Genomic DNA, 26413 nt, shown 5'->3' with positions numbered 1-26413 from the left:
TAATTGTAAGCTTTAAAAAGAGACAACTTACACATGGGAAAGATGACATCTCCACCCACACAATACGAAAACGAAAGAACATGAGTTCTTACAAACTAACATGACAAAAGTAAAAGTTGATAACTTAATTAAGCACAGTACTCACCCCTTAACAAACCCAGAAAACCCCAAATGAAAAGACCTTAAACATTACAAGCCAGGTGGAGATTCACACAACATCAACAAACCACACCACACTAGCTAGAGCTAGTCCTTAAACCATACTTAAACATCAATTGGCCAGTCATCATTATCTTCTTAATGTCGCCGGCTATCGCTATGGCATCCTTGCCTACTCCCTCCAAGCCTCTCCTTGATAACCCGGCGACGTACAGGTTGTTCTCTCCCTTCCAGTGATTCGGAAAACTGTTCTTAGGCAGTCCCTTTGCATTCAGACCATACTTGTAATCCTGCACCCAATAAATGAATACAAAATTAATACAAGATAGTACATACTCATTTTTTTTAATAAAACGACGTCATATAAGTTTACTCTTAATTTGGACATCCGACACCATACAATATACTAATTTGTTAGCCTATGAAATGGAAATCAAAGAGATTAATTAATGTTTCTAATTAACCTTAAGCCAAGTATTGGCTAAGCTTCTGTAACCAGTTGCAAAGACTATTGCATCAAACTGTCTTTCAATTCCATTCTCAAACACAACAGAATTCTCCTTAACCATCGTTATCGCTGGCACAACCTGAAAAATTAAACATTTGCTTTATAAAAATAACAATCAATATATGTATATATGTTAAATAGTTAATTGCATATATGTGTATATATATATATAGGTCAATTTAAGTTGTACGTCTATGTCTCCATTTTTTATTTTCTGGACAGTTCCAACATCGATGACCGCGGATCGTCCGGTGGTCGACTTGAGGTAGAAAGGGCCGCTCTTGGGACGACGGATTCCGAACCTGGTTAAGTCACCATACGCATAGAGTGCCAGGGATGTGACAATGAAGTCTACCAACCAAAGTGGAAGTTTTTTCATCAACAATAACATGCCTAGGCGTACCATTCCCTTGGTCAGCACATGAAACTGCAATCAAAACATTATCAATTCCGTCAGAATTAAATACTTGCTAACGAAAAGTAGTCTGAAAATTATGTTCAAAGACGATTGAAAAAAAAAGGATGGTGAAGAGGAGTTACCGAGCTTTTGATAACGATGGAAGTGAGAGCTCCATAGTTTGAAACATCATAAGCGATTTCCATTCCCGAATTCCCACTCCCAACTACAAGAACATTTTGATCGCGAAATGCCAAGCCACATTTGTAGATGCTAGAGTGCATGATCTCCCCCTGAAAGGTCTCTAATCCCGGAATATTAGGGATATAACCTTCGTTATTCTCCCCTGAAGCAACGACCAGGAATTTGGCAACGAGGACCTTCACCTCCCCTGAAAGAGTGTTTTTGTATTCAATTACCCATCTCTTCTCAACCTCATCATAAGAAGCAGACTCGACTGACTGATGAAAGCGAGAGTTAATTTTGAATTCAGAAACATATCGATCTAAGTACTCGATAAACTCCTTTTTGGACAAATATGTAGGGCTTTTTGGTGGGAGTGGCATCAAAGGGAGGTGGCAAAACTCTTTTGCTAAATGAAGACTCAAGCGATCATACGATCGTTTCTTCCAAAGAGAAGCATAACAATCTTCCCTCTCAAGTATCACATGAGGAATGTCGCCTAAGCAAGCAGAGGTTGCAAGCCCGGACGGGCCAGCTCCGACGATCACCACCATTGTTTCCTCCACCATTGCTACCACACCCTCCATTTTTAATTTTTTTTTTGTTTTGCAAAGTTTTCTTAGTTTGAGGTGAAACTTGATCAATTGCAAACCTCCATTTATAGAACCAAGCTAGGTCAGTGAAGGACAAAAGTTTCAATTGATTTATGCATGACTCCTTGTTTACATTTGGACCTGGCCAAGATTGTTGATGGACAATTGGCAATGCTAGTCACGATTTTTATAAGGCTGGGTCATTAATTAGCTTTTCCCATATATAGGGTAAAATACAAGATTTAGCTTGACTCGCCTCATAATCGTTACTTTGAAAGATAGATATGTGCTTATCCAATATAATTACTAGCATTATGAATGTGATATCTACTCATTGAGTAGTAAAATTACTACATATATATAGACTTTAATAGGTAATTATGAGTCTAATCTTTTGATAAAAAAGATTTAAATAATAAATAAATCTACCAACCAAAATTAAAGGTTGATCACGACCTCTACCATTGATTCTAAAAATTTTAAAAATGAAATGTACTGTCCTTAAAATAGTAAATTAGCACAATTTCTATACAAATAGTATATCGTGAATTTGCTTATGAATGTAATTATTGAAAAAGGAACAATGTGGCCTATTAGCGAAAACAACATGAATTAGCATTTTCATTATGATCGAAAACGACAGTAGTTAGATTTGTATAATCATTTGCCAACGAAAAATTTGATCAATTATCGAAAACGACATGCAAGAATTAGGGTTTTCATTATGATCGAAAACGACAATAGGTAGATTTGTATAATCATTGGCAACGAAAAAAATTGATCGATTATCGAAAACGACAAGAATTAAGGTTTTCATTATGATAAAAAACGACAATAGTTAGATTTATATAATCATTGCCAACGCAAAAATTTGATCGATTATCCGAAAATGACAATTTTTAGATTTTATGTAATTAATTATTTAGCTAGACCAAAAGTTGATTAATTAGATATCTATACTGATGTTGTTCAAATATAGAAATTAAGAAAAGAGAAGTGAATTAAGTTAAATTCAAATTAATCAATAGTAACTTGTTCTACAAACAACATTAATAAGATTAAGATCTCCTACTTATCATTCTAATCCTCTTCAAGTACTATTTTGACAATTCAAGGTGAATCGAAGTTATAATAATTGGATAACCTTGTTGAGAAAAATTAACTTTGTCGAAGCTGAAATTGAGTTGGCATGCATGCACGAAAAGCACATGCATGTTTAAGTAGAAAACTTGACCAGCATGCAGTAAATTAAGAATAGAATAGGACGCGCGAGAGAAGAGGAGTAACCCCCGCTTCAATTCCTTCCCCCCGGATTCCTTCCTCTGCCGCCACAACAACCTCCATCGCCATTTGCCGATCATGCACCATCTCCATTGACACATGTATATATGTCAGTTCTTCTTCTTGTAGAAACTAGTGCTGATCTCCCAGGAATCAGGTGCAATATGACAAAACTACTGTTTTTTTAACGCTCCATCACTTTAACTGTTGAACACACATATAGCTCAACAAACTATTTCGCCATTTGCAGAACATACGAGTTTCCACCTGCCTGCCACCGACATTGAGTTTGCTTCTCATTTTGTTTTGTTTTTATCGATTTTAAGATGATACATACATAGACAATAGACTCTCTCGCTCAAACTTGACTATTATGATAAGATATTGTCCGTTTTCCCTACTCCAAGTCTAGGACTCACGACTTTAACACGCGTCTTATTAATTCAAGGAAACCTTTCAACTTATAACATATCCATTAAATATTTATTTTAACGACGTGAAACCTTATTTTTTTTTAAACATAGATTTTATGGGGAAGTGATGCAAGAGGTTTACAAATTGTGTTCTGATCATCCATATTAAATATTAATTGTCATATTTAAAATTCAAATTTTGCTTATTCAATTTTAATTTATTTATAATATATATCTTGATCATGATATCAATATATTTATTGTTGAAAAAAATATAATAATAGAGATAAACTTGCATTTATGAAAATAGTCAAAATTGAGTTGGCATGCATTAACTTACATTGATGAGAATAGTCAAAAATAAAGTTGGCAGCATTGCATGCAATGCATGCACATATGGACAAGGCAGCCTCAGATAGTCTTACAATTACAACACTCAACCACTAGTTAAAGTAATAAAGATGGTGTGTCACCTGATAACCAAGGAGGGTTCAAATCTCCCTCCCGTTTAAAAAAGAAGAAGATAGTCTTATTATTCCAGGAGTTCAAAATCACATACTATTTATTGAATAACAAGTAGAGCTCGCATTAATAAAGAGTCGTTCTTCCTCGTGGGATTCATGTGTGCAAGAATTATGTGACAAGAGATGAGAGTTTCACTAACAAACTTCTCTGCCATTTGCTTCTCAAATGACATATATGGACAAGAATTAATAGCAGAAGAAAGAAAGTAGGTAATCTCAGTCAAAATGTGTTTTGTCATTCAATGCATTACTAAGCTGTTACAACAATTCTACTACATGATCTACGTTATTTCCTTTGCAGATGTTTCAACATTCAGTACTCAACCTCCTGCACATCTGCAATTGTACGCAGTCGAGCGCAGACTGACTGACGAAAGACGGAATTAAAGAGGCGTGCATATTTACCTGGATTCAATGGCATTAGTTTCAGAGCCCCTTAGAAATGATCGGCGCCACCAAGTCTGGAATGCTTTGCTGAGATTCGGGCATCCAGTGCCATGCTTGGACAAACACCCAAACCATTCCATAAACAGCATGTATTGCTGCTTCAAAGGAAGTGTCAGTAACGTCTGACCCATAGCTTCTTCCAGAGCCTTCATGTCGAGTCCTTTTTTGCACCTCTGAAGCCAACCAAAATCTGACAACATTGGGCCAAACCATGCCTGGAGAAGCCTTGATCTAGCTTCTGTCCGGCAATGCAGTTTCCTGGTTCCTATGGCAATGAATATATTGGCTGAAACACGGCTCAGCTCATATCGGAGCATTGGAGATGCAGTGTCATACATGTTTAGCAACTCTGCTTGATCAGTCCACATATTCACAAATTCCTCTGCCATTTGCCAATCAAGCAGAATTTCCAACAACCAGTTGATGTTATCAACCTGTCTGGAGATACGTTCAATTAGAGGCTTATCCATCTTCTTTTTTGCCCCTCTCCCATCACGAGTAGAATCAGAGGCCTCCTCGAAAAGGCTGACTAGTGAACCAAGACAGGACTGGCAAACCACATACATATCCTCTTTGTTGAGGTCGGGCTGATCCTTTTCATAGACTGAGCTTTTGCAAAGGATACCCTTTACTAAAGACTTTAGCTCATTCCTTGCATTGGTGTCAGCACAGGAGGTGATGGACCAAACAAGTTGTCTGGCAAGATCTTGTTCCGAATCTTTGGATTCAAGCAAGAAAAGCCGTGCAAAAATGTCCCTAGTTGTTGCATCATCAAACTTGAACTTTGTGAGCAGAATCCTCAGGTTTTCTTCTTCTTCTTCAGACCAAGGAACAGCCTCAAGGTATTTTAAACAAGCCAAAATGCCTTTTCTAAACATGATTCCAGCAGATACCTAACCAAAAATAAGGAAGTCATGTTAGTGTTTTACTAGAAGATTACTAGCCGACATAAGATAACAAATTCATCAGAATACAAATACAGGCTTCGTGAAGAAGTGGTCACCCCCAAACGACTCCAGCAAAGTGTACAAGGTTTGGGAAGGATAGATGTAGGAAATCTTACCATGGAATCTGGATTGAGTAATGTATACAAGTTTTCATCATCATTAGAGAACCTAAGACAACAAGGCATCACACCATCATAGGGATCCTTGGGAGTGTGACTAATAAACAACTGTTCTTTCTATTAGCTATAACAGCCTCGAAATCAGAAGAATGGAAAATGCATAACTAATTTGGTTACACTACATGGATGCTTGTAACTCATTAGCATGGACACTTACGAATGCCCCTAGTGCCAGTAACATATCTGAGCAGAGTTTAGATAAGACTTAAAACCATATATGCTTGATATGCTAGGAATTTATTGACATAAACATTCACAAGTCGGACTGTGCATGCACAGATGTCTATACATGCAGAAAACATACACCCACCATGATATTTGCATGCATGCACAAACAAATATAAAGGCAACCACCAGCCACCCACACATGAATACATTGTAAATGCTCCCTGGATCTTCATTAGAGATAGCTAGATTCAGCAGGCACATAGAACAGTCTTTTAGCATCTTTTTTTTTTCGCAAACAGAATTTTTCCGGTAAAGCACCTGCAGGCTGCAGCACTCTACGTAAACACCCACTCACAGGTCACAAATGAGACAACTCCATAATGTTATCTTTCATCATTAACATTCACACCAATATTAGTTGATGATTCACCAATAAAAGAGCACAGATGCGGACAAAAAATGGCTGGCTTCTAATAGACTACCTTTAAATTGCATCTTAATCCCCTAAACTTGCTAACTACTTTGTTTGGAGTCTAAAATGCCCATACCACACGAAAAAGTCTATTAATTCATTCTGAGTTGAAGCCACTCAACGCTTAATAAATTGTCCCGTGGTGTTATAAATACTCGGCCGATTAAAACTCTACTCTCCCATATAGATATGAATCATGCCAACAGATTAGCATACTTTTTCCAATTAAATCATCACTTCTCACATATGATTTAGAGTATACGAATCTTCTATAAGGCCACTTTCCGGTAGTTTATGACATCTACGAATACCATTTCATGGATTTTACTACAATGTACCTTATTCCACATTAATCCACAATATCAAACCATATCAAACATATAATGGACAACTAATGTTACCTCCCATATAAAGTAGACCCAACACATATCTAACATAAACATAGGATAAAAGTGGGAAAATAACCTCGAGTACCGCAATAGTTCTATAAACCCTCATCTTCATGAGCCTCCTGGGAATATCATCTTCAAACATCAATTCAATTGCGTCCCTAAAAACCCCCAAATTCTCCACCTCCGGGACCTCAATTCTGCACATCTCGGAACCCTTTTTGTGCTCGGCAATTAGGGCCGCAAAAACCTCCGAATTGGCCTTCAAAATCTCTGAATTCAATTCCAGAATCAGAGACCCACCATTCTTTCCCTTCAATTTCAACCTCACATCAAAATCCGTGCGGGACCCAGAACCGGAAACGGAAGAAGAGAAAGAACTCTCTGGCGGGGCTCTGAAACTGTGGGATCGCGATTTGGTAGCAGAACCGACAGCTGGAAGAGGGTCTTGGATCATTTCTTGAACGGAATCTACAGTAGGATCGGAGTCGATAGGAGAGACACGCCCGGGAGACCGGTTCCTGCGCGGGTCGATCCGGCCCACGAAGTTTAGCCCAGATTTGTAGCTCTGCGGAGAGGTAGGTAGCGAGTTAGGTCTCCCTTGTTTGGAGACCGAATTAGGCTTGTAATTGAAGTTTTTGCTGCTCGTACTTTGCTCCGGACTCGAAGGAGGTACCGCGAAGGAGCAACACCACGATCTCCGTCGCGAAATCGGCTTCCGGCGAGCACTAGCGGCCATAGTGCCCTCAGAAGAAGAATAATCTAAAGAAAGAGAGCATAGTGTCAAGGAAAGCAGATCACTGTTCCTTTGGCTTTATGAGGAGAGAGTGGCGAATGAGAGACGCTGCTCTCTTTGTAAACAAAGCAGCAGCATATTCCTTCAGTATTTACATGGTTGTGTACTTCCAGTTAAGTCAGTTTTGTTTGTTGTGGTGGTTTGGGTGGAGAAATTGAGGAACATTATATTTATTTTATTTAATTATTTAATTTTGCAGAAACTTCTTGGTATATATATTGCCTCTTAATATCTTGTTTGGTTGCCTAGAAAATCATGCCTTAAAAAAATTGAGATTAGTTAGGAATTTTCTTGGCCTTGAAGATTAGTGGTGAATTGTTTTGTTTTATATCCATTTATTTAAATAATGCACTATTGAAAGGAGGAGTTCTTGTGATTTAGTGGTGATTAATTATTATTCTCTCCCAAAGGAAAAAAGTTTAATTAACAAATGATTAAATATTAATTAATTAATATATTACCAGTCGAGATCTTTCTTGTTGATGGCTTGTTCATAATTGAAAATCAAACAACAATGATACAACATTCTTGCAAATAATGACCTTTTTGTCCTAAATGACTTGTCTCATTATGTACTTTGAATCCTCCAGTCGGTCAATGCCAAGTCTACCGTCACATAATCCACGTGTTCTATCTCCATCATTTCTTTATTTTATATTTTTAATTTAATTAGGTAACACATATGGATAGGGTTGTGCAAAACCAGCATATGACCTGACCCCCCGACCTAACCCGACTAACCTGACCCGTAGTTGAGAGTTGGTTAAGGGTTGAAGAGAACCTCACCCGACCTTATGTAGGTCGGATGAGGTATTTCCCTAAACCCAACCCAACTTGATCCATGTTCACCCCTACATATACACAAGGAAATAGAATTTGTTTTCATTGTATGAAATTCTTGGTATAATGGAAGGGGCATCGGTGCAACGGATTGATATGAAATCTTCAATTGAAAGTGAACCAAAGACGCTCAGTTTTACACCTGAATCACTAGTTAGAGTGATAAAGATGTGTCTTACCTTAATGATTATGGTTCAAATCCCCTCATCCATTTCAACAAAAAAAAAAAACACCCTTTATTAATTGTTAATTTATGCCTATTACCCTTTATTGCAATCTGCCAAAAAAACTAACAAAAAAAAATTTAAAACTCTAAAACCACTTGGTTCCCAAAAAGACCCATATAACCAAAAACGGCCTCAAGCTCTTACTCCAAATGAAGTCCAACGCAATCACAACTCGCAACACAAAGAGCTTCGAGTGAACATAACATATTATTACCCACTCGAAGAAAAAATAGGATCAATTTCAACATTACATACACTCGATGTAATCAGGGAAGAATGAAGAATCCAATTCTGGGTGATGTGCCGTCTCATCACTGAGATAACAGGATTGCAGAGAGAGTAATCCATCCAACTGATGATAGATGTACAAAACCACGAATTGGGTAACAGCGAAAATGGTCACCTGGCTAAAATGAATTTTGCCTGCTAAGTTCCTATTCAAGTATTTCTGCCGATGCAAATTACAAATTCCTCAGAGACACAGGGAAAGCAGTCCACAAACTGGCACCAATGCTCTGTTTCCATCCCAACAATGCTTCTGATGCTGCCATTCAGCGCACCAGCCATTTTTTTTTAGCACAGCAATTTTCGTGCTATTGGGATCAAATGTGTTTGCTTTAGCTGGCTTTCTCAGGTAAAAACCGTTGACAAAAACCCCAACATCACAATATTCCATTCAAAACCTTCTGATAATAATCATACCGTCGTGTCCGCCACGCATCCAAGCTGCTGCCTATCAGCGAAAGTACCAGGGACACACATTGCTGCTAGCAAGAATGGATTATATCAAGAAATCATAGGGATACGCTTTCAGGGAACTGTTTTGCCGCATGATGGTGGATAGCATTCGTAGTTTCGTACTAGTGAACGCCAAGGCATGGCCTGACCATATAAACATTTGAGTTTGAACGGAAAAATCAACCTTCCAGGGAATTGTTTTGCCGCATTAAGGTCGATAGCACATTGGCTTTTTCGGCTAATTTCTGTAGGAAAGCGTTGCATGTGTAAAATCTAGCCGAACAGAGAAAATAAGGGCAAGCTACTGATTGCTATACAATACATTGTTCACACATAGAATGATTTATTGTGTTGGAGCATGTATTGCCAACTGTGAGGAACTAATGGAACTAAAAAAAAAATTTCCCAAGTGTCATCTATGGGTTGGGAGAAACGTGGGAAGGCTAGATCAAGATCGAATGCAATGTAGAGAGGCATCTGGTAGTTTTCAGCTGCATTTGTCTCCATCATCATGCCTTTACATTCCTCAGTAACCCGCTATCTTTTCAAGATAATTTTCTGCTCCTCTCTGTGACCACAATAATTTCTTTGGACACGGAGAGTTTTCACTTCTGCTTCTTACCACCAGCCAGAATACGTTGGATCTGAAGCCCTCGGCTGAAAGCTTGGTTGAAGAGCAGCCTAGTCTGGAACTCTGAGACAAATGGGAACCAGGCCAATACAGCAACTGGGGTGAAGATAATCAGTCCCAATAGGTATTCATAACCTCTTGCTAAAGCTTTGACAGACCCCCACATTCCAACGGCCTTCACCACTGGCCTGCAAGCTTGTGATATCTGATAACACCACTCAGCAATGAAGTTTCAACATTAGAACCCAAGAATACTAGTAACTTGGCTCTGCTATGAATAAAGGAGTAACAGAAAATACTTAGAATGCTGTGTCTGTTACGATAGAGGCAATGGATGTCAGTCATGTACCTGCAGAATTGCCCATCCTGTAGGCAAGAAGGCCAGTAAGCTCTGAAAGATGTCTCCAACTGTGAGTTCAGCGAAAAGAAAAAGCAAGACCAGCGTTACAACAGCCCCCACAAAGAGGATCAGCTTTAGGACTCTGAACATCAACTGAAAATCTGCACTGAACTTCTTTCTTCCCATGGATACAATCTACAGTTTAAAAGTTGATATCCATGAATTGAATTTGAGACATGACTGGATTGTGGTCAGCAAGAAAAAAGTACATAAATTTTATTCACAGACCTTTAAGAGAATCATCACAGCAACAATGACCAGCCAAGACATACCATAGACCTGGAAATGGCAAAAATAAAATTAAACACAGGTATCTTCGTATTATGCATCTGTTATCTGATTATAAGAACTCCCTTGTTTCAAGATCTTATGCTAATAAATAGAATCCAAAATTTCAATTCATTACTCTTTGCAAAGCAGGCAGTATCGTTTTTCTTCTCTTATTTTATTGTAAATAATAAATCGGAGGTATCCAAGAGTAGTAAATTTTCCTAGCAAGAGACAGACAGCGGTGCAGTTAGTCTGAGATGACCTACTGGATTTGCCTTTCCCATGACCATCGTTAGTTAACTTCGGCAGCATCAGGGTCTAATATATTGGTTTTAGCGTCACTACCAGTCCTCATAAAGAGAAGCCCTCCAACTGATTTTGAGGAACTAGTGCATTGACATTTTAAATCTCAGGCATTAGCGAACTCTAGACAGTTCCTTAGCATGAACAAAAAACTGAAAGTAGAATATATCAACAAGCCAAAAAAAAAAATAATGACTCACAATGATACTCTTTGTTCGACTGGCTCTGCTCTGTGTCCCAACATGTAGTTGATACACGACTCCGTACTGATAGACAAAGAAGCGCAATGCAAGAACAACCTCCCAAAAGCGTCCCAGAAAACCAGTGTGCTGCAAGTGCTCTTGTTCCTCATCCCACCAGGATTCCCAGCTCTTGTTTGCTGGTACCCCTATACCACCATGGCTGCTTATCCACTTGGACCAGTCATCCCAATCATCAACTATCTTCTGCCATTCAAATCCTGAAGGATTGAAAAGGAAAGGAGCAAACAACCATGACCCAACTAGGAACCACATTGAGTAAGTGAGCATAGCGAAAGATGTGGGATCATTGGCGGCTGACCCATAGACTTGATAACATATAAGTAGTACCAGAAGCTCAGTCCCTTTCACAAAATGGCTCCTCGAGTACATCCTGTAATTTTCTGCAAACTTCTCATGCCGAACAACAAAGCCACGCCCAGTTGCTCTATACTTTGCACCACCATGCAAGATGGTGCGACCGTAATAATGGACCTTTGTACCGAGAGAAAAAGTGAAAAAGACGGGTGCAAGCTGAAGCTGCATGATTATAATGTCACCTATTGCAGTTCTGAACCCTTTCTCTAGTCCCATCTCCATGACCATGGGCAGAGTCATCAGAAACCCTATTTGAACAAGGGACTGTGAAGCCATGGCTGCCTTTAGAGGATTGTTTCCCTTGGCTTTTGCAAACTTGACTACTGATGCCTCCAGTCCACTCAGTGACATATATAGTTTCCCGTACAAGTAAATATAGACTGTTATGACAACCATCTGCACAGGGACATGAGATTTTCCTATAAGCTAAAGAAATCAAACAGATAAAAGAAAAGAAAAGCAGACCAAAATGCGAGATTACAAATTGAAAATGAAAACCAGTTTCCTCTCAATGTGGGCTTCTCCCTCATACTTAAGTTTTCCCTTTTCATATTTCACTAGCACTTGACTCATTTTCATTGCAAAAGCAGCATTACCTAGTATTCTTTCATATTAGAGAAAAGGGATTACCCACAAATTTTCAAATGATTTGGTATGTATTGTGAGTGTGGTTGCATGATGGTGGTTGGGTGGGAATGATGTTTATGAAACTGCCAAATCTTTGAAATTAAATAAAAAGCACATTCTAGAAAATTGAGAAGAAACATAATTTCAAGGTTTTTGACATATTAACTTGGTTAGAGATGGTCAGCCAATAATAAAGTGGTATCCTTACCCGGTGTAGTATTTCTGATTTCACAACATCCTCCCAAGGGTCTCTCCACTTAAATGTAAGAAAATTCAGATATTATCGATATCCAAGTCATTTATTCATTTATGCACCAAAGGAGAGATAATTAACTAATACAGGACACAGAATATTTCAAAGTAAAGGGTCTTTATGCTAAAGTACAAAAAACTCGACAACGAGTAATTAATGGCTTATGAGTGAAAACCAAAATGAGACTAACAATGGGTCCTGGTTATTTTGCCCTTTTCACGCTTCAGTTTAGCAGCTGTCCAATTATAATTCTCTTGCACGTAAATACTGTTCCATTCAAGACTAGCTTCAATAATATGCCTTTATAATTTGGGACATCATGAGAAAGACTTGCTGTTACTGGTGTGCGTCTGTCAGTCTGTGTGTGCTTACATATTATGAAAATGATACTTTCAACAGCCTGGTATTTCAAGTATGCCAGATAATAATTTCATTTCAACCTTTTTCTACAAAATCATCTGTGATTTGTGTTTACTCAGTTTTCCTTTCCTACCAATAGAGGTTAATATATATGACCAACTAAACATATACGTATGCAGCTCAAACTGGCTAAGTACTAATCGAAACACTATCAGTGGTGGAAAATTACCATTGAGCTGACGTAGAGCCCTATTGTTGTGAAATAGAATGACAGCATGCGGAAAAAGTCAAAACGGTGCCCTAATCGATAAATGTCTCTGCTTAGTATCTGCTCCCCATTACCACAAGCCACTTTTGCTTCAAATAGTGAAATTTGGTTGAGTCCGACATCTCGGCCTTTTCCAACTTGAATATACTCATGGTGAGTAACATTTCCTCGTCTGAGTGTTGAGTTGAAGCCTACAGCCAAAAAGCATATCAGGAGGTAGACCATATTTCATGTAAGCTTAAAAATGATAAATGTTTCATGAATGCTACCAGCAAAAATGTCCTCGCTCAAATTGATGCCACGAGAAGCCTTGCTGATGCCACCACGTGTTAGGTGGAAGATTCTATCAAACACATCTGGATGACCGTAGTGAAAACGGATCCTAAAATCAACAACATGATATTAGATGTAAATAAACAACCTGCATTTATGTGGACATATAAGAGCCATCTTAAAGGATTTCCAATTCATTGGAGGAAAGAAATTTGTCTGCTAATCAGCTGCATGATGCCATGTTGCTAGCATTGCCATAGATTGAGAGAGAGAAAGCATAAAATTCTATAATCTGATTTGGAATTTCTCTTTCCAATCCTTCTGAGAACACTAGTGTTCTTGTTTTTTTTTTTAACTTTGACGAAGTCCACATTTAAATTGCCTCTTAGTTGCTAAAACGAAATTTACCATTGTGACAAAGAATAAAAGTATTTACAAATGTCATATCTAATTCTGTGTAGAATTAATCTCTTTAACTAAAGAAAGTCGTAAAAACCTAAATTACTAAGGACTGACTAAAATTCTGCCTAAAAATCGACTTCCTTAGATTAAGTGTCCCAGTATCCAATCATCCAACGATCTTATCTCAACAATGTCTATAAAATAAGCAACATTTTCCCTCATAGAACTCCTACAATTTTCTACTTCACAGAAAGTAAAAAGGAAAACATACTTCAATGGCCTCGCTAGAACTCTTTGGCCAATAGTAACAAAGCTTGATTCTTGCATTGACATGAACCAAGCCAAAGAAGATACACTGCAGAGAAGATATGAGAACTAATTGCAATTCAGAAATAATTGAAATATAGAAAGTACATCAAACAAAGCAGGCAATAGACTATGCCACAAAAGAGGAGAAGAAAGAAACAGACAAAGGCTTTCACTCAACCTTCCTGTAAAGATATGCTCCCGAACACCTAATATTGTAGGCGGGCGCACTCCGTGGTCCTCATTAAATTCTTGTAGAAGGTTACGCATTTTGAATGCTTCTTCTAAGTAATTATCCTGCAAGAAAAGTTTATCACAGAAAAAAAATTCAGCCAAATGTGAATGAATATGTGAAATACAAATTTCTCACAGATTACCTGGTTCATGTCGATGGTTTGAAGAGCCTCCCCTCTAGTGAAAATTATAGCATGGTTCTGATTTTCAGGCTTCCCTTCTCCTAACTTCGCTGGACCAGGCAATTTTATGCGATAGATTTCCTTTAGAGGATCAAGAATACTGTCAGAACCTTTTTTGGGACTGTATGTCAGAAAGGGGATTCTGTTCACAGCTTGAAGCATATTACCTGGTCAAGATTATCCACTGCTTTTACCAACACTGAATAATAGACCTTCTGTACCTTCCCGCCTTCTCTTTCTTTTTCTTCAACTTCATCAATATATGCCACACGAAGAGTGGGATAACTAAAAAAAAAATGTTTGCGATCAGAGCCTAGAATAACATGAACCTCTACTTGAAAGCAGTTCATACCATACAATCACGGAAATCCATTTGAGAAAAGAACATACTTAACCATCAAATTCAAGATGTCTGTTGCACGGCGATCTCCACTCCGCTTCTGATTTCCGTAGTTTTGACAGGTAGCAACGTATGTGAATTTCAAGTCAGCCACTGCCTCTAATTGAGCATATAGGGATCTTTGGCTTTTTTTATCTTCCTCAGATGGTACTGTGATTGCTTTGTACCCTTCCAATATCTCTGATCATATGACATGAAATTAGGCCAACATGTAAGCTCAAAGTCCAAATTACTTTGGTAGGCTATTAGCCAATCTGCGCAAGTGTCTTTTTTTTTTTTTTTACTTTAAATGAAGCATGACTCACAATGGATGTCATTGATGCACTGGCATAGTTTTTATGCACTCAAGCGACACAACAAATTTTCAGGATTTATGCTTGGTTGTGCTTGTGCACATAAAGGGGAAAATATAAATTAATTCAGCAAAAAAAAGTCAGGCATTCACTTCAACATTCGTCACAAGGTGATAATATTCTAAATCAATAATGACTGCTAGAATATTATCAACATTCGCCAAACGGTGATAGTATTCCGTCAAGGGTAGAGATTTGCTGCTGTACCCCCTGCATTTTGGGGAGGTTAATTTCCATAATCCATAATCTTAACTTGTAATGCAAACAATCCAATGGAGTAACTTTATTACTCACACGTCCTAAAGTATTGTTTCAACAAAATCATCATTCATGAGGCAAAAACGATCTTACCAATTTCAGAAGCCATGTCAAGGAATGCTTGAAGCTTCAGAGCCCGTCTATAATACATCATCCCTCTAACTGCAGAGCAATTGCCGTTAGCAAACAGAGGAAACAAGAGCTTATATAAAGGAGAAAAGGTGTATCAATCACCGGTTCTGCAGAGAGTTTGTCCTCTTAAGGAGACCCAGTGCCGGAGTTGCAAAATGTTCTCTTCATTTTCCCAAACCTCACTCTCTTTTTTGCAATTGAGTCTCTCCATGAAGTTATTCCATTCATCTAACAATGTCAAAATAGCTGCTAAATCAGAAACACTAATAATATTGCCTACTCAAATCAAATTTAAACTGCAGTCAATTTGAAGTTTACATTATTTTTTGTTAATCTTTCTCAGGGTAAGCACAGAAGGAGTTTATGATAATACAAACCCGGGAAAATCTTTTGCAAGTAGAATATGATAGATATTCCATCTTCATTGTCCATCTCAAGTTCACTTTTAGAATAGACAGTCTCCTCACTATAATATGGTGTCATGACGCTGTCAGAAGATATAAGAACAGTTATATGAGTATTTGAAAACTGAGAATGTATGTCTACATTGTTTTTGATGCGTCAGCTGAGATATATTCCATAAGAAGAGGAAGTCCATGGGGAAAATGATGTAATAAAAATTTATGCACAAAAACTCTATACAGAAGCCTGGTTCTTTTACTCATATTAGAGGATTACATTTCATGGTTGTGGACCCGATGAAGAAGAAATATGAACAAACCTGAATGAGAGCATTTTACGCACACGAGGTGGATGTGGCATATCCATAAACAGCGAATTTGCAAAGAAGGAAATTCTTCTACGTGCTTCAAGGTTTGTAGGTACTTCAATGGCAGATTCTTTTACTGTCAAAAGGAGATGAAGACGTCCTATCTGAAAAAAAGTAGACAAAAAATGTATCAATTGTTCAAGTAACTGACAGGTTCTTCTGGTATGATTGTTCTAGTAAGCAGTACTGATAAAAGACACATTTCCGTATCAACCTGCTCTTCCCACTGTCTTGTTAAGACAGGAGGAAATACTATTGCTGGTTTTGCATCAGTGCCAACAAAGAGTTGCCTTCCAGAGTCCTTGCCACTCTGTCCAAATTCTACCAATTCACTGGAAATGTGACACAAAAATATGGAAGATAAGTTACTTTTTCAGGGAATTCTTCATTCAGATTCTATTGAATTTACTCCAACTTATGCAACAGAGTTCACCAACCGGATCTCATTCACCATCATGTCACGGGTCACCACTTCCAACATATCTTGCAGCAACAACACCACATTATGCCGATTGGATGGTTCACCACCTTTCTGTAACAGATAACAAAGTGATCATTTACGATTTAAAATAAGAGGCGAAGTCCTACAACATAAAACCACAAATTTAAAAGGTACTTGTTTTTCACTCACCAAAAATCCAACAAGCTCCACAAATTTTTTGCAAAGAGTGGGCAAGGGAGCCATTCTGAAATTTGAGAGTAATGTATTCTTTGAAATGTTACTCTCAATTTCCTTTATTATGATGCCAATTATCCTGTGGTAATGCACAAAAAAAACTATAAGATTCTTACAATTAAAAAGATATATTAACTAGACTGCTAAAGTTTATCTTCTAAACATTAGAACCCAATGTAACCAGAGGATGAACATTTGAGGTGTTATCTAATCCTTCAGCTTTATATGTGATCCACACAGAACCATTTGAGCTTCTATGATGGGAAAATTGAAGAAGAAAAAAAAGGGTGACATAATAATGCAAAACTACATATGAACGTTTAAGTTGATGAGAAGGATGAGGATTCAATTAAATTAATAATTAATTGTTCACTCCCACTTACTAGGATCCTGGTTCTCCTTCACTAGTGGGACAAACGATATACAAGACTTAATTTTACATAGGAGGTGTCAAGTTTTGAACTCAGGACCTAAAGCTAGTCAGAAGCTTCCAAGCTTTAAACAGATGGGAAAAATTGAACTTTTAATTTCTGAATTGTTTACTCTTGGGCCTGACTCACCCTTGATTAAGGAAGATCAGAACGCGAAATATTAAATTTTAAAGGAGGGTGTAATGCTTTTAATTCAAAGCAAGGTGGTAGTTAAGGGCTACCATATGAAACACAATTTATAACAAAACTTCGAACTTTGGCATAAAATGATAATTCATAACAGTGCACTATAGACACTATAAAAATGAGTTTGACCATATAAAAACAAGTTCCAAGCTAAACATTGGGTGAGAAGAAGCGCAGTAGTGGTAAAGAGAAGGATAAGGATGATATTAGTTAAAATCCACAGCTCCAATGGAATGGTAGCATAACCTCCAAAGTACTGGGGAAAAAACTCACATACCTAAGCATCAAGGAGACGGAAATTCTAAAACTAAGATCCAAGGAAAACATAATTACCACATAAAGACCAAAGTAATAGAAACAACCTTTTCTCATTTTCTCCAACCACCAAGGAATTCAAGACAAGTTTGAAAGATTCATAGCACTCTATCACAGCACACTTCATGTATTCATCTGCAGAAATTCGCTTCCAAAGGTCAGAGTCCCTAGATCGAAATTGAGCTGCCATGTCCAATGCTATTGGTATCTGCATTATTAGACAAACAATCATCTCCAGAATTTTGAACTTTGAAAAGATAAGGAGTCAACAATTTGATCTAGCAGAACATTTGGATATTGAAGGGTTGTGCAGACCTTGCTTGCCAACAGAAAGGGCGGCCACTGAATTATTTTCAGGCTAGGATCTGATGTATAAGGAACCAGTAAGAGATCCATCTCCCTGGAACAAAGAAATACTAGTTCAGTTGACTGCATCAGAATCAAAATCAGTGGAATGGAAAAGAATAAAACAAATATCTCTTAGTCACAGGGCCTTTCCTATCACTTATGAGGTCTTCTTCTCGGAAGCAGGATATTACTTCATTCCACAACTGTGCAAATTTCGCAGCTTCACTCCTCCTGCTTGCTGTGACCTGAGAGAGCACAAATTATAGATTTTGTTTTCTTGTTGTTAATCATAGTCACAATGATCATGAAATTGAGAACAAGGGTGCAACCTCAGCAAATCTCTTTGATAAGGAGAATCCTCTTTTCTGTGTCCTATCTGAAGGAACCAAATATGTGTTAAATGCACCAGGTAAAGACTGGAATCTTGACCTTAGCATGCCCAGAGTTCGTATCTGCACGGAGAGAGCAGTACATGGAAATTCACTAGCCAAATAACTTTTAGGATAAATCAAAAGCGAATATATGAACATATTTTCTTTGAGATAGACCACCCAAAGAATTCCAAAGGAAAAAATGAAACAAAATAATAGAAAATTTTTCGATTACCAATCCAACAAAAAAGATGAGCATTAACACCAAGTCAATTCTATTCATTGGGTGAAATGGGGTTACAGCTAGAGAATGTAAACATGTTTGGTATACAATGCAAAAAGTTACAGCAAAGAATGATCAAAAGAAAATGAACTCAACAAGTTAGCCTTTGAAGATGCACCGATATTTCACATATGCAGAATGTGATTTACTTGAAAAAAGAGAAGAGGTATACATATTTCCATTTACTATTTAAAAATTAAAATAATAAATGATGGGGTTAAATTGTGATCGCATAAGGAAGAATGTAATGCCACAACCCAGAGACCTACATTGAGAATCTCATGATCTTTGTTTTCCATCCTCCTACTGTCATAGACTGATCTCCAAAATGATTTTTCAACCCAAGAATGGTTAGAAGATTAAATCTTAAGGCAGACCATCATGCTCACTAACGAAGATTAACTAAAGAAGGAAGCACAATATCTTTTCACAGACAACTAATTCCAATTTATGAATAATTGTATGACTGAACGAATCAGAAAGGCTTACCTCTCCAAGACGATCAAAGGCCCCAACAAAACCACCGTATAAAGTTGAGAAGATGGCATACCAAATTTGAGAGTCCATAAAATAAACCTGCATAAAATTTCACATTGGAAAACTTTCCCATAGACAATATGGGAAGAGGTTGGCTGGAGAAACTGAAAAACATTGAACGACGAGGAATGATATTGTAAGACTCACCAATATTACAGGCACCCAGAGTGTCACAACTGCCCCATAGTTGTGTTTAGCTGTTCACAAGAAAAATCTTAAACGTTAACCCTGGCTTCAAGTTGAAATAATTAAAAGAAGGAAGGAGCTTAGAGTACCAGTGGGGAAAAATTCATGCCACTTCCAGTCAATATGCTTGATACTCATAATGTCCTTCGTAGGCTTCACCAGAGGTTTTATCTGCATTAAGACATTTACCAGAGGATCAGCAAATACACCCCACTCTCCCCACTACTCCTCAATCTTTTACTAGAGAAATAACAAATGCATGTCAGCGAACCTGGACAAAATAGCTGAATGCAAATTTGGCACATAGAAGTAACACCCAAAAGAGAGTGTACCTGAATCGAAATATAAAATTTAATCATCCAAGCAATTTTCAACCATGAGAAAAAAATTCATAACTTTACACTATCAAAAGTTCAACATGAGATGTATTCCTAGTAAAACTCACTTTATAAGTGCAAACTGACTTTCATGCATCCCCCTTCCAATATAAATTCTTGGCTGCAGAAATCAAACAAAATCATTTGAGAGACTGAACAATAATAGTATTCGTGTTTGACAAAGGTTAACAATGATAATGCTGATTCTAGGCTTGCACAATTGTAGACATGAGCAAGTTATACCTAATTGGATTTAATCATCTTCAGGAAGATGTGTAACTGCACTTCCAAAAACTTCTTGACTATAATTATTACTATAGTAAGTAATCAGACTGCAATAGAAAATATCTTATTTGCTAGTCAAGTAAGCCCGGAATATGCAAGGTGGTGGAGGCAATTATTGAGGCACAGACAAAGTAGATACCTGTGACCACCACAAGAAGAACCTAACAATGTGCCAGTCTGAGTTTTCAATCCATCGACGGAGCATTGGAAAGATAAACAACGCAGCTGCCAGCAAATTCGGAAGCATATATATTGCCGCAGCCATGATATATAATGGGGGAATGCCCTTTACTTGATTAAGAACTGACAGCAAATCTTTAATTTTGTAAGGGGACAGAGAGAAAGACTGCAGATAGCATAGTGGAAGGATGATACTCCAGGCGAGGCTAACAATTATCTTGAGTACATTTCTCAGCACGTCACTGAACCTCCACCTATGATATCCAGGGAAGTTCAAAACAAGGTCCAGCACACCTTAAAAAACAGAGAAATTGGAAATGAGAAGAAGGTAAAACTCAGTCTTGATAGTTCCACCATCAAAAAACATATATGGCAGATAAAATTCGACAGTACTCACCCTAACGTAACGAAGCTACTTTCACAAAGTTAAAAGAACCACTCATAAGAGGTTCTATAAAACTCCATTAGACTACGATTAAAGATTATTGTAAAGATCAAGCACAGAGGTGATTGCTTAAGACCAACAAGAAGACTTTTTCGAAGTCGTTATTGGAGCTATCTGCTAGAAACTAATAATGTTTAAGAATTTTCTTTTTCCGAGAAAATACTGTTTACAGTTCTAGATGTGTTGAACATTGGAGAACCAGAAATTCAGTTGTTCATAAGTTGTGAGGTTTGCTCCATGATTCTAAAAAGTTCTTCAATGTTGTAAAATCTTTATTGAATTAGGTGGCTAAATCATGATTAAAGAACAAAAGGTAAGGAACCTTTGCGCAAAAGCAAAGAATCTTCACAATTAAAGTAATTCATGTCCCGAAAGCAATTTTTCATTAGTTACCTAAGAAGTCATGACAGTAACCCGATAAGAAAACCAGTTAATTCATCCCCAGCCCCTCCTCCTTTCGCTTCAAGCAATCTAAGTTGATATGTTTCAGAAACTAAGTATATCCTTAAACAAACTTCTACTGCGAAGGTATATCAATAAAATATGTGCTTCTTAAACCTCATAAGAGGACACAATATCAACAAGCCCTAAGAAATTAATTAATATTCTTCTGATACAAGTTACGTCTTCATAAGATTGGACAGGCAAAGGCAATTCCAGCAGTAAAGCTTAACAAGTTCAAAAAGACTATATTCATCATAATAATTTAAATTGTTAAGTAAAATTATCATACTTTGAAGGAAGCGAAGAAAGGCAGCTGTCATGAAAACACTGGATAAGTGATATAAGATATCCTTTCGAACGATTTGAGAAATTGAAATTCCACTCCAAGCAACAATGATCATTGCCTGTAATGAAACAGCAAATTATATCAATGACAAAGGTGCCAAAATCACTAGAGAAGTTAATATCAACCAGGTATCTACTTGTTACGACTAACTACCTGTAGAACTATAATATAAAATGTCCACAGTCGGTCAAAACTACGAAACATGTGCCAAAATGATCTTGTTTCAACAAAATTTGATTTCCCTGTGCTTCCATAGTTTCTTTGGGGGACCTTTCTTCCCTGCCATAATAGTCATATTAAGAAGAGAACCAACAGATTAATTTGATCTAACAACCCCTCATCTGAGATGGTTAATGCATATACTCAAATTGGGTGGTACCTAAGTTCGAGCCCCCCATTCCCTCTTACCTACCAAAAAAAAGATTAATTTGATCTAAGTTCTCTAATAGAAAAGCACCTGTACGATGTTAAGTGTTGATTTAAAAAAATCACCATCATCACGCATTGGCCATCCAAGAGAGAAACAATCAGATGACCTGAATAACATTGGTAAAAGAACAAATATAACCCAAATGAAGACAAGAGGCAACAAGATTTCTACTGAACTTTACTTATACTAATCCATACAAACCAGAAATACTCGTTCAAATCATCATAATTGCACCAAGTCGAGTGAGGGGCTGTTCCATTCTCGCTCTTCTTGGATTCCTGGAATGTTTATGTGCGATGTTCATATAAGTACACAAAATGTCCAAAAGTTTGAAACAGAATGCATGCATGTCAAAACATACCTTTTCGATTACACGGTAAATGGGTGTTATAACCTTCCGTAGGAATGCCTCATCATCGCCTCCATACGAAGGCTTGATGTTTTCTCCAGTAACAATGCTGACATTTCCAGCCAACAGACCATGGAGTTCATATGCCATCTGTATATATTAGGACTTCTCCAGTAAGCTCGTAACAGTTGAAAAACTAAGTAAATGCAAAAGGGAAATATTTAGAAAAATAAGGAACCCAAGCAAATGTCGAATGGAACTCACATTGTGAAAGATATAGCATAGACACTCTGGCATGAAGCGAACATTAGCTCCTTCTCCCCATATCAGAAGATATAAACCCATATAGAGTATCTTCCTCTGCTGGATTTCTTGCTGGCCCTGGGGGAGCCTATAAGGAAAATAAATAATGAGTATTTATATCATGCCTCATCATCGCACAAAACAATCTCCACGTTTGGACAGCAAAGCATGTACGCCAGGAAAAAGTTCATCAGAGAACTCGAAGCAGGTTATGTTTTTTCTCACCGCAAACTGTGCTTCCGTCCCAAGAACTTGCACCATTTTTTGTAATTCTTAAAAAGCTTTTGCATAACTGTATCAACAGCTCGTTCATCAAGCTGCAAAGAAAGATGCATTTAATGGTGACCCAATTGCTGAAAAAGAGCATGAGAGCACTCATAATATGGCATCCAAAACAAGCATGAGACATCACTTTAGCATGAAAGTCCACCTGAATTTTTAGTACTCAAAAAAATTTCTAAGAGTGTCAAAGCACATAGGCATATTATGAGCAAACAGGCCAAATGATATCAATACATCTATATTATCTAATACAAGCAAAGAAAAATATAGCAAGAAGGGCTAGTGAATGCCTTGTTAAGAGGTTCAGGCTTCGGATGAAGTCGTATGTGATTATCAGCTAGCAGCAAAATCAAATGCTCTCTCTGATTCCTGACATTGTCTCTCTGCAGTCACAAAACAAAACCATTAACAATTATTGGAGAGATGGGAGTTAAAGTATTAGAGTCTTTGGGCTGGGAGCTGATGTGTGAAATGGCGCGTTAGTAACTCACCTGGAACCCAAACATGGCCCTAAGCCAATCCAGAAGATCTAGATCTCCAGCTTTCTGCCTGTGCGCCTCAAATGCAGGAGGCCAGTTCAAGCCACGTGTGTTCCACAATGCAGCAACAGCAGCCTTGGTCTGGCACAAACAGAAAAAACAACCTAAGAAGTGTATCCTTAGCTAAAAAGTTATTGGTAGATATGAAAGAAACTTGCTCATAAAAAAAAAAAGATATCAAAGAAACTTGGCGAGATATAAAACAGGACTCTTGAGACAGAGTAATTAGGAATTTGCTAGCAGTATAAAGAAAAAGTAGCATATGTGGTACCTCTTCCAGCTGCATGATAGACTGTGAAGCACCTGCAGAATCCAAAGGAAGAATGTTGTACGGCACATAAATTTCTTTTTTTTCCTGGACATCCCTAGCAGCTGCAATGATCTGGGCACCAAGAAAAAACATTATAAAGAATCCTTATATAATTGACTAGTCATTAAAGCAACTAAAAATGATAAGTCATACATCATCATACTGCAACACAAATTAAATGGAAACTTTGAAAGAGAACTAACCTCGGGAGCAACTTCTTCAACTTTCTCAGTCTTATTAACGGCGCAAAGAACTTCAAAAAGCACTCCAGCTGCCTGGTAAGCTTTGCCAAGTTGAGCTCTGTCAACAAAGTAGATGTTAATCTAGTGAAATACACCGGGAAAAAAAATCTCAAAAGAACAAGGGATGGTAATCAAACGCATGACAACCATGCCTATACCTATCTGCTTGCTCCCCCTGGTCAAGTGCTCTAATGTAATGCTCGTAATATTGCTGATAAAAGCTCTCAATTTCCCGTGCATCAGTCTTCTTAACCCGAGAGGCAAGACTGGACGCATTGTCCTGAGTCAAATTGGAAATAATCAGCTCTAATAACGATTCATAATTTGGCAGTTGAAAGAAAACAAAATGGCACCAGAATAACCTTGTCAGATAAATCTTGTGAACAATACCTCGTTTAACACACTTAATACACATCTTAAAGACTTAAACTACTTTCCAGAAGTCACATTAAATATTTCAACTCACCCTAGACTATAAAGGAAAGCATTTATCTCAGTGAAGTGAACAGAAGACCCGCCGTGACAAAACCTACGAAAATATAATCCCAACACCGAACAACAAATGATGGGTGTGGGGGGTTACTGCGTAAGTGGGCAATTGACATGTTAGACCAGCTCGCCTGCTACGCACCGTTTCATTAAGCTCTCCTACGATGTCGTTCCATTCTTCCAGATCCCTATCCACAGAAGATTTACTGAATACTTTATGGTCCAATAAAACGGAACCTTCATTCTTTACTGGGCACTGCCCAATGAAGCGTAGCCATGGAACCGGAAGCTCTACATATATATATGGGATGGATGGAGCACACTCCATCATCAAGCACCCTCTTGTTTGTGGGCCAAATAGTATTATGTTGTGCAGATAATTTGTTGTTTATTTGTATTTATAAGAAATAGGTAAAAAATAAGTGTAGTGAGAAATCAATTTATAATAAATTCAGACAACCGCTTCTCAGTGCTCTCAAACGGTCTTTTAATTCTATTAAAAAAAGGTATATTTAATCTATTAGAAAGAAAATTACCCTCTCTAACCGTTGCAAGAGGCCGGTCTTGAACTGCCTAACACCACGCCCAGTCGAGTTTGGATCAAGCCGGTGAGCTTTCTCAAACGCATAGAAACGGCCTATTTTTCATTCTAAACAAAGTTAGAAAACCAGAAGAAAATTATCCGCAAAAGAAAACAAAAACAGAAGGGAAAAAAGTAAAAACACGTACAGAGATAGGCAACGCGCGGGCGCTCCTGCTGGATTTCGGTGGCGATACGAAGGACAGGAGCGATCGAGGCGAGGGAGGATGGTACGACCTCGTTGTCGAAGACCTCGGTGGAAAAGGTGGTGGTGGCAGCGCTACGAGACGGCCGTCTCGTGAGACCCTGGGCCCCAGACTCCTGGGACATTTTGGCTCGACTAGCTTGCTGTAGTTGTTACGTCGGCAATGGCGTCACCTCTAAATTGAAGTTATGTTCTACCCTACTTGTAGGAGTAGCTCCTTACTGCAAAATCAGGGACACCGAATCGTGAATCACCCGTCTGTTTGACAGAGAAGTACATGAATACCGAGAGAATCAAGTAATCCCTAATTTGAACGCCAGATAACTAATTTTGAGAAAAGCATGTTCGGATGCCAAAGAAGTGCAGGATTACATAAGAAACACTTCGAATTTTGTTGCGACTGACTTAAATCTCAAATTTATATAGTGTTTACTGCTCTCTCATTCTTTACCTACGTTTGTTGGTAGCCAAACAGAAACAACAGATTCAGAATCCTTTTCTTGCATAGGCAGTGTAGCTTATAATCAATGCTCCATTTGGCTTCGTAGAAATAACAAGAAACATGAGAAGAAATCTAAGCATACGACATAATCGGAAAATTCCTACAGTTTCTCGGCACCAAACGTCAAAATGGTGAGTCGGATTGTCAAAATCGTCAAACGCGAGCAGAGCAGAGATTAGAATATGTAATTAATTTCTTACAGTTTCTCGGGAAACCAAACGTTGCAAGATGAAAATGCTGGTTAGATTCAATAATGCCAGAAAAATTCATTATCATGCGAACATATGAAAAACTCGGAGATGCAAGCAAGGACTAAAATCCGTGAAATTCCTAAAGCGACTTTTTCTGCAGATTCTCAACAACCAAACAAACAGAACAACACCAGATCCAGATTACTAAAAAGGCGAGAGAAAATGCTTATCGTGCTAAGCAAGACAGCGATGATAGACTGAATTTCAAGCATTCGGCCGAAT

The 26413-nt window shown here is 37.9% G+C and overlaps 3 protein-coding genes and 1 non-coding gene across 4 annotated transcripts; all 4 read right to left on the bottom strand.

Moving 5' to 3' along the window:
- Positions 1-236: 236 nt before the first annotated feature.
- On the bottom strand, positions 237-1834 carry LOC120002494 (probable indole-3-pyruvate monooxygenase YUCCA10). Its single transcript, XM_038851265.1, has 4 exons — positions 1208-1834; positions 858-1094; positions 624-746; positions 237-449 (listed from the first exon to the last, which is right to left on the bottom strand). Exons 1-4 carry the CDS (start codon positions 1832-1834, stop codon positions 237-239), a joined length of 1200 nt encoding a protein of 399 aa, XP_038707193.1.
- Positions 1835-4188: 2354 nt separating this feature from the next.
- LOC120002259 (BTB/POZ domain-containing protein At2g13690) lies at positions 4189-7590 on the bottom strand. The gene is made up of 2 exons (XM_038850944.1): positions 6737-7590; positions 4189-5398 (listed from the first exon to the last, which is right to left on the bottom strand). Exons 1-2 carry the CDS (start codon positions 7397-7399, stop codon positions 4460-4462), a joined length of 1602 nt encoding a protein of 533 aa, XP_038706872.1. The 5' UTR covers positions 7400-7590; the 3' UTR covers positions 4189-4459.
- A 1962-nt stretch (positions 7591-9552) lies between these two features.
- On the bottom strand, positions 9553-25578 carry LOC120002260 (callose synthase 5). The gene is made up of 42 exons (XM_038850945.1): positions 25383-25578; positions 25190-25290; positions 24323-24444; positions 24126-24222; positions 23884-23994; positions 23565-23693; positions 23364-23456; positions 23017-23108; positions 22753-22879; positions 22501-22638; positions 22341-22417; positions 22167-22245; positions 21863-21988; positions 21653-21767; positions 20434-20768; positions 20078-20130; positions 19904-19964; positions 19722-19803; positions 19594-19643; positions 19399-19485; positions 18585-18707; positions 18396-18500; positions 18223-18303; positions 17955-18115; positions 16931-17054; positions 16737-16831; positions 16514-16631; positions 16252-16403; positions 15908-16017; positions 15633-15758; positions 15492-15560; positions 14778-14967; positions 14555-14672; positions 14349-14468; positions 14153-14268; positions 13937-14020; positions 13260-13372; positions 12952-13181; positions 11066-11878; positions 10521-10571; positions 10242-10427; positions 9553-10097 (listed from the first exon to the last, which is right to left on the bottom strand). Exons 1-42 carry the CDS (start codon positions 25561-25563, stop codon positions 9867-9869), a joined length of 5772 nt encoding a protein of 1923 aa, XP_038706873.1. The 5' UTR covers positions 25564-25578; the 3' UTR covers positions 9553-9866.
- LOC120003185 lies at positions 15483-15563 on the bottom strand. Its single transcript, XR_005469305.1, has one exon. It is a non-coding gene; the product is annotated as a small nucleolar RNA J33 (small nucleolar RNA).
- Positions 25579-26413: the final 835 nt, after the last annotated feature.

The sequence above is a fragment of the Tripterygium wilfordii genome, chromosome 7, assembly GCF_013401445.1.
Source record: "Tripterygium wilfordii isolate XIE 37 chromosome 7, ASM1340144v1, whole genome shotgun sequence".
NCBI lineage: Eukaryota > Viridiplantae > Streptophyta > Magnoliopsida > Celastrales > Celastraceae > Tripterygium > Tripterygium wilfordii.
This window is presented reverse-complemented; position numbering and strand designations above follow the sequence as displayed.